The sequence below is a fragment of the Melitaea cinxia genome, chromosome 30 (genome assembly GCF_905220565.1).
Source record: "Melitaea cinxia chromosome 30, ilMelCinx1.1, whole genome shotgun sequence".
NCBI lineage: Eukaryota > Metazoa > Arthropoda > Insecta > Lepidoptera > Nymphalidae > Melitaea > Melitaea cinxia.
Genome location: NC_059423.1, coordinates 3,417,948 through 3,429,670, shown reverse-complemented (window position 1 = coordinate 3,429,670; position 11,723 = coordinate 3,417,948). Strand labels below are relative to the sequence as shown.

At 56.4% G+C, this 11,723-nt stretch overlaps 1 protein-coding gene across 1 annotated transcript in view; it reads right to left on the bottom strand.

The window, feature by feature from the left end:
• Window positions 1-4,299: 4,299 nt before the first annotated feature.
• LOC123668099 (P protein-like) overlaps window positions 4,300-11,723 on the bottom strand; it is a 52,969-nt gene continuing 45,545 nt past the window's right edge. Inside the window, exons 18-19 of the mRNA XM_045601893.1 lie at window positions 11,473-11,614; window positions 4,300-4,916 (exon numbers count right to left, since the gene is read on the bottom strand). Of these exons, the coding sequence (XP_045457849.1) occupies window positions 4,738-4,916; window positions 11,473-11,614 (321 nt within the window). The 3' untranslated portion in view covers window positions 4,300-4,737. The remainder of the gene's footprint in view (window positions 4,917-11,472; window positions 11,615-11,723) is intronic.

Genomic DNA, 11,723 nt, shown 5'->3' with positions numbered 1-11,723 from the left:
TCTTTGATAACGCGTAGTTACTTGACTATTTTTTTCGTCGATCTACGTTGTATTACTCGTCGATGTAATTGAAGTCGGTTTTTTTTTCGTTTGCGAGCAAACACAATTATTTTATCTATATATTTAATACGTGAAGCAAAAACTTTGTACCCCTTTTTACGAAAAACGCGCAGACGAAGAAGTATGAAATTTCGTACACTTATAGTTTATATAGAGAAGGAGTGCAGAATGCTAATATTTTTTAACAGACTTAAAAAAAGGAGGTTACTCAATTCGACCGTATATATATATTATATGTATGTTCGGGGATAACTTCGTCGTTTATGAACCGATTTTGATAAAAAAAATACAGTCGAATTGAGAACCTCCTCCTTTTTTGGAAGTCGGTTAAAAAATAGAGTATATCTTATTCATTCACTGTATGAAACTTTTTAAGGTGAAATAAATCGTAATTGTATAAAACATATACATTTAATTCATAAAACAATAAAATTGTGATAGCTCGATTAACTAAAATCATTTTAGCCAACACTCGCTAATTAAAGCATTCATTTTATATAAATATAAAAACTAATAAAAATTAAATGCCTATTTAATTGAAATGTAACGGATTTATTTACATAAGTGTACAGTAAAACGTTAAAACTGCATCTCAATATAAATATTCTGAGATGAAAAATATTAAAGAAAAACAAATTATGACATTTTTTTTGTAATAAATTTTTCAGTTCTTTTCACTTGAATATATTTTAACTCCGTAACATTTCTAATAGGCATTAAAATAAACAATATAAATTGTTTACTTATTAAATATCCGTATAAAATATATATTTTATAAATTTTAAAATCAATAAAATTTATATTAAACGATTTAATACAATAATAACAATAATAATAAACGCACACTCAAAGAAACTCCCAGTAGGAATTTCTCCTGTGTCGGGGGTGCGGAAACACAATCATCATATCATCATTACAGCCTATACAGTCCACTGCTGGACATAGGCCTCCACAAGCTCGCGCCAAAAATGCGTGAACTCATGTGTGTTGCCCATAGTCACCACGCTGGGCGTGGGTTGGTGACCGCAGGGCTGGCTTTGTCGCATCGAAGACGCTGCTGCCCATCTTCGGCCTGTGTGTTTTAAAGCCAGCAGTTGGATGGTTATCCCGCCTCGTTCGGCTTTTCAGGTTCCAAGGTGGTAGTGGAACTGTGTTATCCCTTAGTCGCCTCTTACGACACCCACGGGAAGAGAGGGGGTGGCTATATTCTTTAGTACCGTAGCCACACAGTACACACAGGAAACACAATACAGAAGAACAAACGCCTAGATCACGCACAAACATCTATATGGCCAATCCAGATGTCTGTCGTGAGCGGGGATCGAACCCGCGACCACCACCGTAACAGCCAGTGCTGTGGCCGCTAGACCAACGCGTCATCAATAATTTTACATATTATGCTCAAAATCAGCAAAATATGTAAAGAAATTGTTCAGCAAACACCATTTGTAACCACACAAATATTATCTACAAATAAGATTTAAAAACCTTTGCTAATACTTGATATACATTTTATTTTATAATTACAAAAATATAAGATTTTTCACATTATTAATACTTTTTCATTGACCATATTTTACATAAAATCACTTTTATAATATATTTTAGCTTTCTGGTCATTATTTGAATATTTTAAGTGATATTATTTTTTTAGGAAGTGGAAATACAGTGTTACCTAAATAAGTAGGATCTGGTTTTGTAAGTAACTTGGAATTATATACTATTATATATCTATATGAATAAAAATCAATCTAAGTAATGTAACATGTTGAAACGACTTAAGCAAATTGGGATTTTTTTTGTGTTCGAAAAAAAAATGGCGTCACGTAACGGTTCAACTAGGAATTGTTAACAGAATGACATAATAATAGTTTCAGATTCTCACGTTTATCATAGAATCTTTAAAGTTCAATGACTCATGGGCGTACCCGCGGTGGAGCAAGATGGGGCATTTGCCCAACCCTGACTCGTAGCTAATAACAAATTTTTAGATTTATCCAAAATGTATATATAGTTTGTGACGGTAAAAAAAAAAAAGAATTTTTAATTTTCTAGTACTACAGTACTTATTTCTTCTTGTATTTATTTGATTCTGCCCAACCCCTTACAAAATTCTGGATATGCCCTTTAAATGACATATTGTATATATATATATAAACAATAATTCACTATTTAATGTTATTGTTATACAGAATCAAACAAACGTACCTAACGTTTGTTTGAAACGATGAAATCTTTCATTTTTCCTTATTTTTAGGTCATTGACTGGAATTTGGTTGACTACGCATATTAAAGTAACAAAACTGTAGTCTAACTCATTGCCTAAACGACTTTACTTGTATCTGTTGCTTATCCATAGACAATTTTTGGAAATACTTTCATCCATAAATACGTAGACAAAATTTAAGATCATCGGAATTGTACATCAAAACTTTGGTCTAATTCTTTAAATAATAAAGCTATCATTTTAAATCTGACAATTTATATGAAGTACCTCGTTATACGTGATAAATAATTAGGTCTCTCGAGTTCCCACTCATACAAGTAACGCTGTATTTTGACGTCAACAGTACGTTTGGTCGTTTCATGCTTTTTCTCTATTAAAAATTAGATTGTGGTGTGTGTTGTGACACAGAGCTAGGGTAGTCAATTAGATAAAAGTGATTAAAATTAGTTCAAAATATGGTACAATGATTTTTAATTAATAAAATAATACAGTTTTGTTCAAAATAATACTATTAATAAGCTCTCGATAATACATAATAAAACCTAACAGTAAGTACACGTAATATAACATAAACTATCAAATACTGCCTGTGAAGTAACTTAAGCTTATTTTACATAGGACCTTTAAAATTTAGAAAATCGTCCATCAATAAAATTTCATTACAAAGGCCGCTGACAGGAAAAAAGTAAAAACAATTGTTTAATTCATGCAATATTTAAACAATTTAACAAAAAAATGTCATTAAGTACACACAAAATATTCGTAATGTTACTAACACCATAAAAACGCTATGTTCATTTGTTCAATAAAAAACATTGACATGAAAAAATATCACTTTGACAGCTAAATGTCAAAATGGAGGACTCTTGACCACGTCTTATACACAGGTCGGGCAACTAAAGTGGTGGAGGTACGTCGGCTTAATGGTTTATAGCCACCAGAGGCATGACGATCGATGGATCTGCTGTGCAACGAATACAGAATAGCATTCTGTCTCTTTTTCTATTTATTATTACGCATTTATGTTTTAAAATATAACCAATTACAATGAAACGTCACCACCACACCACGTGACCGCACACAGCGACAGCACTATCGTACTAATCTCTCACCATTGAAATGGGGCTCCGTTGCATGACCTGTATATAAGACTATGTAGATAACGCTATTTGACGGATGACGGTATCATACAGTAAAAGTTATTGCTTAATTATTCTTTTCTACCATCCTATTGATTATATTTATGAGATATTCCTATTCGAATATATTAATCTTAAAGTTTGTTCATTGAGGTGGAACAGATCCTACTGTCCTATCCTACTTCCCGCTTTTAAAGTCTATTTGTATCGTTATCCACCAAATAGTTTTATCCACAACTGAACCAAACAGATCCTAAATGACAAAGACTTTTAACTGAATAGAAACTGTCATTATTCTAGTTTGTGATAATTTAAAACGACAATGACATTTCATAAAACGTCATCTGTCATTAACACTAATTTATGACTGACTAAACAGATGAAAAAGAAGCAAATAAATATACATCATCATCATCATCATCATCATTCCAGCCTATCGCAGTCCACTGCTGGACATAGGCCTCCACAAGTTCGCGCCAAAAATGCGTGAACTCATGTGTTTTGCCCGTAGTCACCACGCTGGGCAGGCGGGTTGGAGACCGCAGGGCAATATCAAGGTCAAATAAATAAACATATTTTGGAAAATATCGTAAATAAAATATTTTTATGTTACTGAATATAAATTAAATATGAAAATTGTAAAATAATTGTAAGAAATATAAAAATTATATAATTTTGTTTTTAATAGGACTGTTTTTGAGTATTTTTTTTTCATTTCTAACATAATGTAAGGTGTTTATAGATTTTAGAATGATTTTATAACACACCAGTGTTATTAGTAACTATATTTATGACTGAAATATTCCTAAGAGGTCAATAAATATAATAATTTTAATAGTAATTATCGTTGCCATGGTTAGCTCAGTTAACACTATGGAAGATCTAAATTTTACAATCTTCTAATAATCTTCTGCCAATCATTGGGATTATTTTTGGGGGGCTTTGACGGTACTCTTCTGCCAATCTAACTACTGTTAATCAATGCCAGGTAAAGAGACTACGTTAGGGCAGGAGCTGGATGTATACTATAAGTTTCTAAAATTTTTTTACGGTCACTATGAACACTTTTGATTTTACGGGTCTCAACAGTCACCCGTGACCATGATGTCTGCAACGTTGCCGAAAATTGGGAGTTTAAATTGACAATCGTGGTGGGTCCTGTAGAATCAATAGTGTTAAAACTGGACATATAGTATCGGCGATCAGTGCCATGTGTAGATGTTGTGGCAGAGTAGCAGCTAGATTTATACCATCAGTGATCACTGTCAAGTGAGGCTGGGGCAGAGCAACAGCTGGCCGTATTGCTGGCGATCAGTGCCAGGCGAAGAGGCCGTGGCACAGCAGCAGGTAGAGCGAGGCGACGGCCAGGTTGGCCAGCATGACGGGGAAGCCGACGGCGAGGAACTGCAGGAACGTGAACCGGTAACCGTGCTGCTCCGCCACGCCGGCGCACACCACGTTGGCGCTGGCGCCGATCAGCGTGCCGTTGCCTGCGGGGGTGGAGCGACCTCATCGTCTTTACTAGTGCTTTCCGACCTTTGTTACATGTACCCTTACGCATACGGTATCTGTAACTCCAGTGAATTCCATTGAGGTACGTAAAAATTATATTGTTAATGACGAAATGACTAATAAGTTAGTTAAACTACGAGTAGTTCACTCGTCGTGTACCCTTAATATATATACCGAAGCTCAGCGCCCAGGCGAGCGGCCCGGGTGTCCTAGACCAGAGCCAGGCCGGTCCAGCGCCACTCACCCCCGAGGCAGGCGCCGAAGCTCAGCGCCCAGGCGAGCGGCCCGGGTGTCCTAGATCAGACCCAGGCCGGTCCAGCGCCACTCACCCCCGAGGCAGGCGCCGAAGCTCAGCGCCCAGGCGAGCGGCCCGGGTGTCCTAGATCAGAGCCAGGCCGGTCCAGCGCCACTCACCCCCGAGGCAGGCGCCGAAGCTCAGCGCCCAGGCGAGCGGCCCGGGTGTCCTAGACCAGACCCAGGCCGGTCTGCCGCCACTCACCCCCGAGGCAGGCGCCGAAGCTCAGCGCCCAGGCGAGCGGCCCGGGTGTCCTAGATCAGAGCCAGGCCGGTCCAGCGCCACTCACCCCCGAGGCAGGCGCCGAAGCTCAGCGCCCAGGCGAGCGGCCCGGGTGTCCTAGATCAGAGCCAGGCCGGTCCAGCGCCACTCACCCCCGAGGCAGGCGCCGAAGCTCAGCGCCCAGGCGAGCGGCCCGGGTGTCCTAGACCAGACCCAGGCCGGTCTGCCGCCACTCACCCCCGAGGCAGGCGCCGAAGCTCAGCGCCCAGGCGAGCGGCCCGGGTGTCCTAGATCAGAGCCAGGCCGGTCCAGCGCCACTCACCCCCGAGGCAGGCGCCGAAGCTCAGCGCCCAGGCGAGCGGCCCGGGTGTCCTAGACCAGACCCAGGCCGGTCTGCCGCCACTCACCCCCGAGGCAGGCGCCGAAGCTCAGCGCCCAGGCGAGCGGCCCGGGTGTCCTAGATCAGAGCCAGGCCGGTCCAGCGCCACTCACCCCCGAGGCAGGCGCCGAAGCTCAGCGCCCAGGCGAGCGGCCCGGGTGTCCTAGATCAGAGCCAGGCCGGTCCAGCGCCACTCACCCCCGAGGCAGGCGCCGAAGCTCAGCGCCCAGGCGAGCGGCCCGGGTGTCCTAGATCAGAGCCAGGCCGGTCCAGCGCCACTCACCCCCGAGGCAGGCGCCGAAGCTCAGCGCCCAGGCGAGCGGCCCGGGTGTCCTAGATCAGACCCAGGCCGGTCCAGCGCCACTCACCCCCGAGGCAGGCGCCGAAGCTCAGCGCCCAGGCGAGCGGCCCGGGTGTCCTAGACCAGACCCAGGCCGGTCTGCCGCCACTCACCCCCGAGGCAGGCGCCGAAGCTCAGCGCCCAGGCGAGCGGCCCGGGTGTCCTAGATCAGAGCCAGGCCGGTCCAGCGCCACTCACCCCCGAGGCAGGCGCCGAAGCTCAGCGCCCAGGCGAGCGGCCCGGGTGTCCTAGATCAGAGCCAGGCCGGTCTGCCGCCACTCACCCCCGAGGCAGGCGCCGAAGCTCAGCGCCCAGGCGAGCGGCCCGGGTGTCCTAGATCAGAGCCAGGCCGGTCCAGCGCCACTCACCCCCGAGGCAGGCGCCGAAGCTCAGCGCCCAGGCGAGCGGCCCGGGTGTCCTAGATCAGAGCCAGGCCGGTCCAGCGCCACTCACCCCCGAGGCAGGCGCCGAAGCTCAGCACCCAGGCGAGCGGCCCGGGTGTCCTAGACCAGACCCAGGCCGGTCTGCCGCCACTCACCCCCGAGGCAGGCGCCGAAGCTCAGCGCCCAGGCGAGCGGCCCGGGTGTCCTAGACCAGAGCCAGGCCGGTCCAGCGCCACTCACCCCCGAGGCAGGCGCCGAAGCTCAGCGCCCAGGCGAGCGGCCCGGGTGTCCTAGACCAGCCCCAGGCCGGTCTGCCGCCACTCACCCCCGAGGCAGGCGCCGAAGCTCAGCGCCCAGGCGAGCGGCCCGGGTGTCCTAGATCAGAGCCAGGCCGGTCCAGCGCCACTCACCCCCGAGGCAGGCGCCGAAGCTCAGCGCCCAGGCGAGCGGCCCGGGTGTCCTAGATCAGAGCCAGGCCGGTCCAGCGCCACTCACCCCCGAGGCAGGCGCCGAAGCTCAGCGCCCAGGCGAGCGGCCCGGGTGTCCTAGATCAGAGCCAGGCCGGTCCAGCGCCACTCACCCCCGAGGCAGGCGCCGAAGCTCAGCGCCCAGGCGAGCGGCCCGGGTGTCCTAGATCAGAGCCAGGCCGGTCCAGCGCCACTCACCCCCGAGGCAGGCGCCGAAGCTCAGCGCCCAGGCGAGCGGCCCGGGTGTCCTAGATCAGAGCCAGGCCGGTCCAGCGCCACTCACCCCCGAGGCAGGCGCCGAAGCTCAGCGCCCAGGCGAGCGGCCCGGGTGTCCTAGATCAGAGCCAGGCCGGTCCAGCGCCACTCATCCCCGAGGCAGGCGCCGAAGCTCAGCACCCAGGCGAGCGGCCCGGGTGTCCTAGACCAGACCCAGGCCGGTCTGCCGCCACTCACCCCCGAGGCAGGCGCCGAAGCTCAGCGCCCAGGCGAGCGGCCCGGGTGTCCTAGATCAGAGCCAGGCCGGTCCAGCGCCACTCACCCCCGAGGCAGGCGCCGAAGCTCAGCGCCCAGGCGAGCGGCCCGGGTGTCCTAGACCAGACCCAGGCCGGTCTGCCACCACTCACCCCCGAGGCAGGCGCCGAAGCTCAGCGCCCAGGCGAGCGGCCCGGGTGTCCTAGATCAGAGCCAGGCCGGTCCAGCGCCACTCACCCCCGAGGCAGGCGCCGAAGCTCAGCGCCCAGGCGAGCGGCCCGGGTGTCCTAGACCAGACCCAGGCCGGTCTGCCGCCACTCACCCCCGAGGCAGGCGCCGAAGCTCAGCGCCCAGGCGAGCGGCCCGGGTGTCCTAGATCAGAGCCAGGCCGGTCCAGCGCCACTCACCCCCGAGGCAGGCGCCGAAGCTCAGCGCCCAGGCGAGCGGCCCGGGTGTCCTAGATCAGAGCCAGGCCGGTCCAGCGCCACTCACCCCCGAGGCAGGCGCCGAAGCTCAGCGCCCAGGCGAGCGGCCCGGGTGTCCTAGATCAGAGCCAGGCCGGTCCAGCGCCACTCACCCCCGAGGCAGGCGCCGAAGCTCAGCGCCCAGGCGAGCGGCCCGGGTGTCCTAGATCAGAGCCAGGCCGGTCCAGCGCCACTCACCCCCGAGGCAGGCGCCGAAGCTCAGCGCCCAGGCGAGCGGCCCGGGTGTCCTAGATCAGAGCCAGGCCGGTCCAGCGCCACTCACCCCCGAGGCAGGCGCCGAAGCTCAGCGCCCAGGCGAGCGGCCCGGGTGTCCTAGATCAGAGCCAGGCCGGTCCAGCGCCACTCACCCCCGAGGCAGGCGCCGAAGCTCAGCGCCCAGGCGAGCGGCCCGGGTGTCCTAGACCAGAGCCAGGCCGGTCCAGCGCCACTCACCCCCGAGGCAGGCGCCGAAGCTCAGCGCCCAGGCGAGCGGCCCGGGTGTCCTAGATCAGAGCCAGGCCGGTCCAGCGCCACTCACCCCCGAGGCAGGCGCCGAAGCTCAGCGCCCAGGCGAGCGGCCCGGGTGTCCTAGACCAGACCCAGGCCGGTCTGCCGCCACTCACCCCCGAGGCAGGCGCCGAAGCTCAGCGCCCAGGCGAGCGGCCCGGGTGTCCTAGATCAGAGCCAGGCCGGTCCAGCGCCACTCACCCCCGAGGCAGGCGCCGAAGCTCAGCGCCCAGGCGAGCGGCCCGGGTGTCCTAGATCAGAGCCAGGCCGGTCCAGCGCCACTCACCCCCGAGGCAGGCGCCGAAGCTCAGCGCCCAGGCGAGCGGCCCGGGTGTCCTAGACCAGACCCAGGCCGGTCCGCCGCCACTCCCCCCCGAGGCAGGCGCCGAAGCTCAGCGCCCAGGCGAGCGGCCCGGGTGTCCTAGATCAGAGCCAGGCCGGTCCAGCGCCACTCACCCCCGAGGCAGGCGCCGAAGCTCAGCGCCCAGGCGAGCGGCCCGGGTGTCCTAGATCAGAGCCAGGCCGGTCCAGCGCCACTCACCCCCGAGGCAGGCGCCGAAGCTCAGCGCCCAGGCGAGCGGCCCGGGTGTCCTAGATCAGAGCCAGGCCGGTCCAGCGCCACTCATCCCCGAGGCAGGCGCCGAAGCTCAGCACCCAGGCGAGCGGCCCGGGTGTCCTAGACCAGACCCAGGCCGGTCTGCCGCCACTCACCCCCGAGGCAGGCGCCGAAGCTCAGCGCCCAGGCGAGCGGCCCGGGTGTCCTAGATCAGAGCCAGGCCGGTCCAGCGCCACTCACCCCCGAGGCAGGCGCCGAAGCTCAGCGCCCAGGCGAGCGGCCCGGGTGTCCTAGATCAGAGCCAGGCCGGTCCAGCGCCACTCACCCCCGAGGCAGGCGCCGAAGCTCAGCGCCCAGGCGAGCGGCCCGGGTGTCCTAGACCAGACCCAGGCCGGTCTGCCGCCACTCACCCCCGAGGCAGGCGCCGAAGCTCAGCGCCCAGGCGAGCGGCCCGGGTGTCCTAGATCAGAGCCAGGCCGGTCCAGCGCCACTCACCCCCGAGGCAGGCGCCGAAGCTCAGCGCCCAGGCGAGCGGCCCGGGTGTCCTAGACCAGACCCAGGCCGGTCTGCCGCCACTCACCCCCGAGGCAGGCGCCGAAGCTCAGCGCCCAGGCGAGCGGCCCGGGTGTCCTAGATCAGAGCCAGGCCGGTCCAGCGCCACTCACCCCCGAGGCAGGCGCCGAAGCTCAGCGCCCAGGCGAGCGGCCCGGGTGTCCTAGATCAGAGCCAGGCCGGTCCAGCGCCACTCACCCCCGAGGCAGGCGCCGAAGCTCAGCGCCCAGGCGAGCGGCCCGGGTGTCCTAGATCAGAGCCAGGCCGGTCCAGCGCCACTCACCCCCGAGGCAGGCGCCGAAGCTCAGCGCCCAGGCGAGCGGCCCGGGTGTCCTAGACCAGACCCAGGCCGGTCTGCCGCCACTCACCCCCGAGGCAGGCGCCGAAGCTCAGCGCCCAGGCGAGCGGCCCGGGTGTCCTAGATCAGAGCCAGGCCGGTCCAGCGCCACTCACCCCCGAGGCAGGCGCCGAAGCTCAGCGCCCAGGCGAGCGGCCCGGGTGTCCTAGATCAGAGCCAGGCCGGTCTGCCGCCACTCACCCCCGAGGCAGGCGCCGAAGCTCAGCGCCCAGGCGAGCGGCCCGGGTGTCCTAGATCAGAGCCAGGCCGGTCCAGCGCCACTCACCCCCGAGGCAGGCGCCTAAGCTCAGCGCCCAGGCGAGCGGCCCGGGTGTCCTAGATCAGAGCCAGGCCGGTCCAGCGCCACTCACCCCCGAGGCAGGCGCCGAAGCTCAGCACCCAGGCGAGCGGCCCGGGTGTCCTAGACCAGACCCAGGCCGGTCTGCCGCCACTCACCCCCGAGGCAGGCGCCGAAGCTCAGCGCCCAGGCGAGCGGCCCGGGTGTCCTAGATCAGAGCCAGGCCGGTCCAGCGCCACTCACCCCCGAGGCAGGCGCCGAAGCTCAGCGCCCAGGCGAGCGGCCCGGGTGTCCTAGACCAGACCCAGGCCGGTCTGCCGCCACTCACCCCCGAGGCAGGCGCCGAAGCTCAGCGCCCAGGCGAGCGGCCCGGGTGTCCTAGATCAGAGCCAGGCCGGTCCAGCGCCACTCACCCCCGAGGCAGGCGCCGAAGCTCAGCGCCCAGGCGAGCGGCCCGGGTGTCCTAGACCAGACCCAGGCCGGTCTGCCGCCACTCACCCCCGAGGCAGGCGCCGAAGCTCAGCGCCCAGGCGAGCGGCCCGGGTGTCCTAGATCAGAGCCAGGCCGGTCCAGCGCCACTCACCCCCGAGGCAGGCGCCGAAGCTCAGCGCCCAGGCGAGCGGCCCGGGTGTCCTAGATCAGAGCCAGGCCGGTCCAGCGCCACTCACCCCCGAGGCAGGCGCCGAAGCTCAGCGCCCAGGCGAGCGGCCCGGGTGTCCTAGATCAGAGCCAGGCCGGTCCAGCGCCACTCACCCCCGAGGCAGGCGCCGAAGCTCAGCGCCCAGGCGAGCGGCCCGGGTGTCCTAGATCAGAGCCAGGCCGGTCCAGCGCCACTCACCCCCGAGGCAGGCGCCGAAGCTCAGCGCCCAGGCGAGCGGCCCGGGTGTCCTAGATCAGAGCCAGGCCGGTCCAGCGCCACTCACCCCCGAGGCAGGCGCCGAAGCACAGCGCCCAGGCGAGCGGCCCGGGTGTCCTAGATCAGAGCCAGGCCGGTCCAGCGCCACTCACCCCCGAGGCAGGCGCCGAAGCTCAGCGCCCAGGCGAGCGGCCCGGGTGTCCTAGATCAGAGCCAGGCCGGTCCAGCGCCACTCACCCCCGAGGCAGGCGCCGAAGCTCAGCGCCCAGGCGAGCGGCCCGGGTGTCCTAGATCAGAGCCAGGCCGGTCCAGCGCCACTCACCCCCGAGGCAGGCGCCGAAGCTCAGCGCCCAGGCGAGCGGCCCGGGTGTCCTAGATCAGACCCAGGCCGGTCCAGCGCCACTCACCCCCGAGGCAGGCGCCGAAGCTCAGCGCCCAGGCGAGCGGCGCCAGCGGCAGCGCCAGCGACTGCGCCAGCGCGCCCACCACGCGCACCATCATCGTCGTCAGCGGGATGTTATCCACGAAGGCGGACGCTAACCCCGACACCTGATCGATGTATTTAACCCACTTTAAAGTCCATCACGCTTGAGTGAAATGACGTCAGATACGTTTAAGATATATTATAAAAAAACCTATATTTCCTAGAAAAAACACT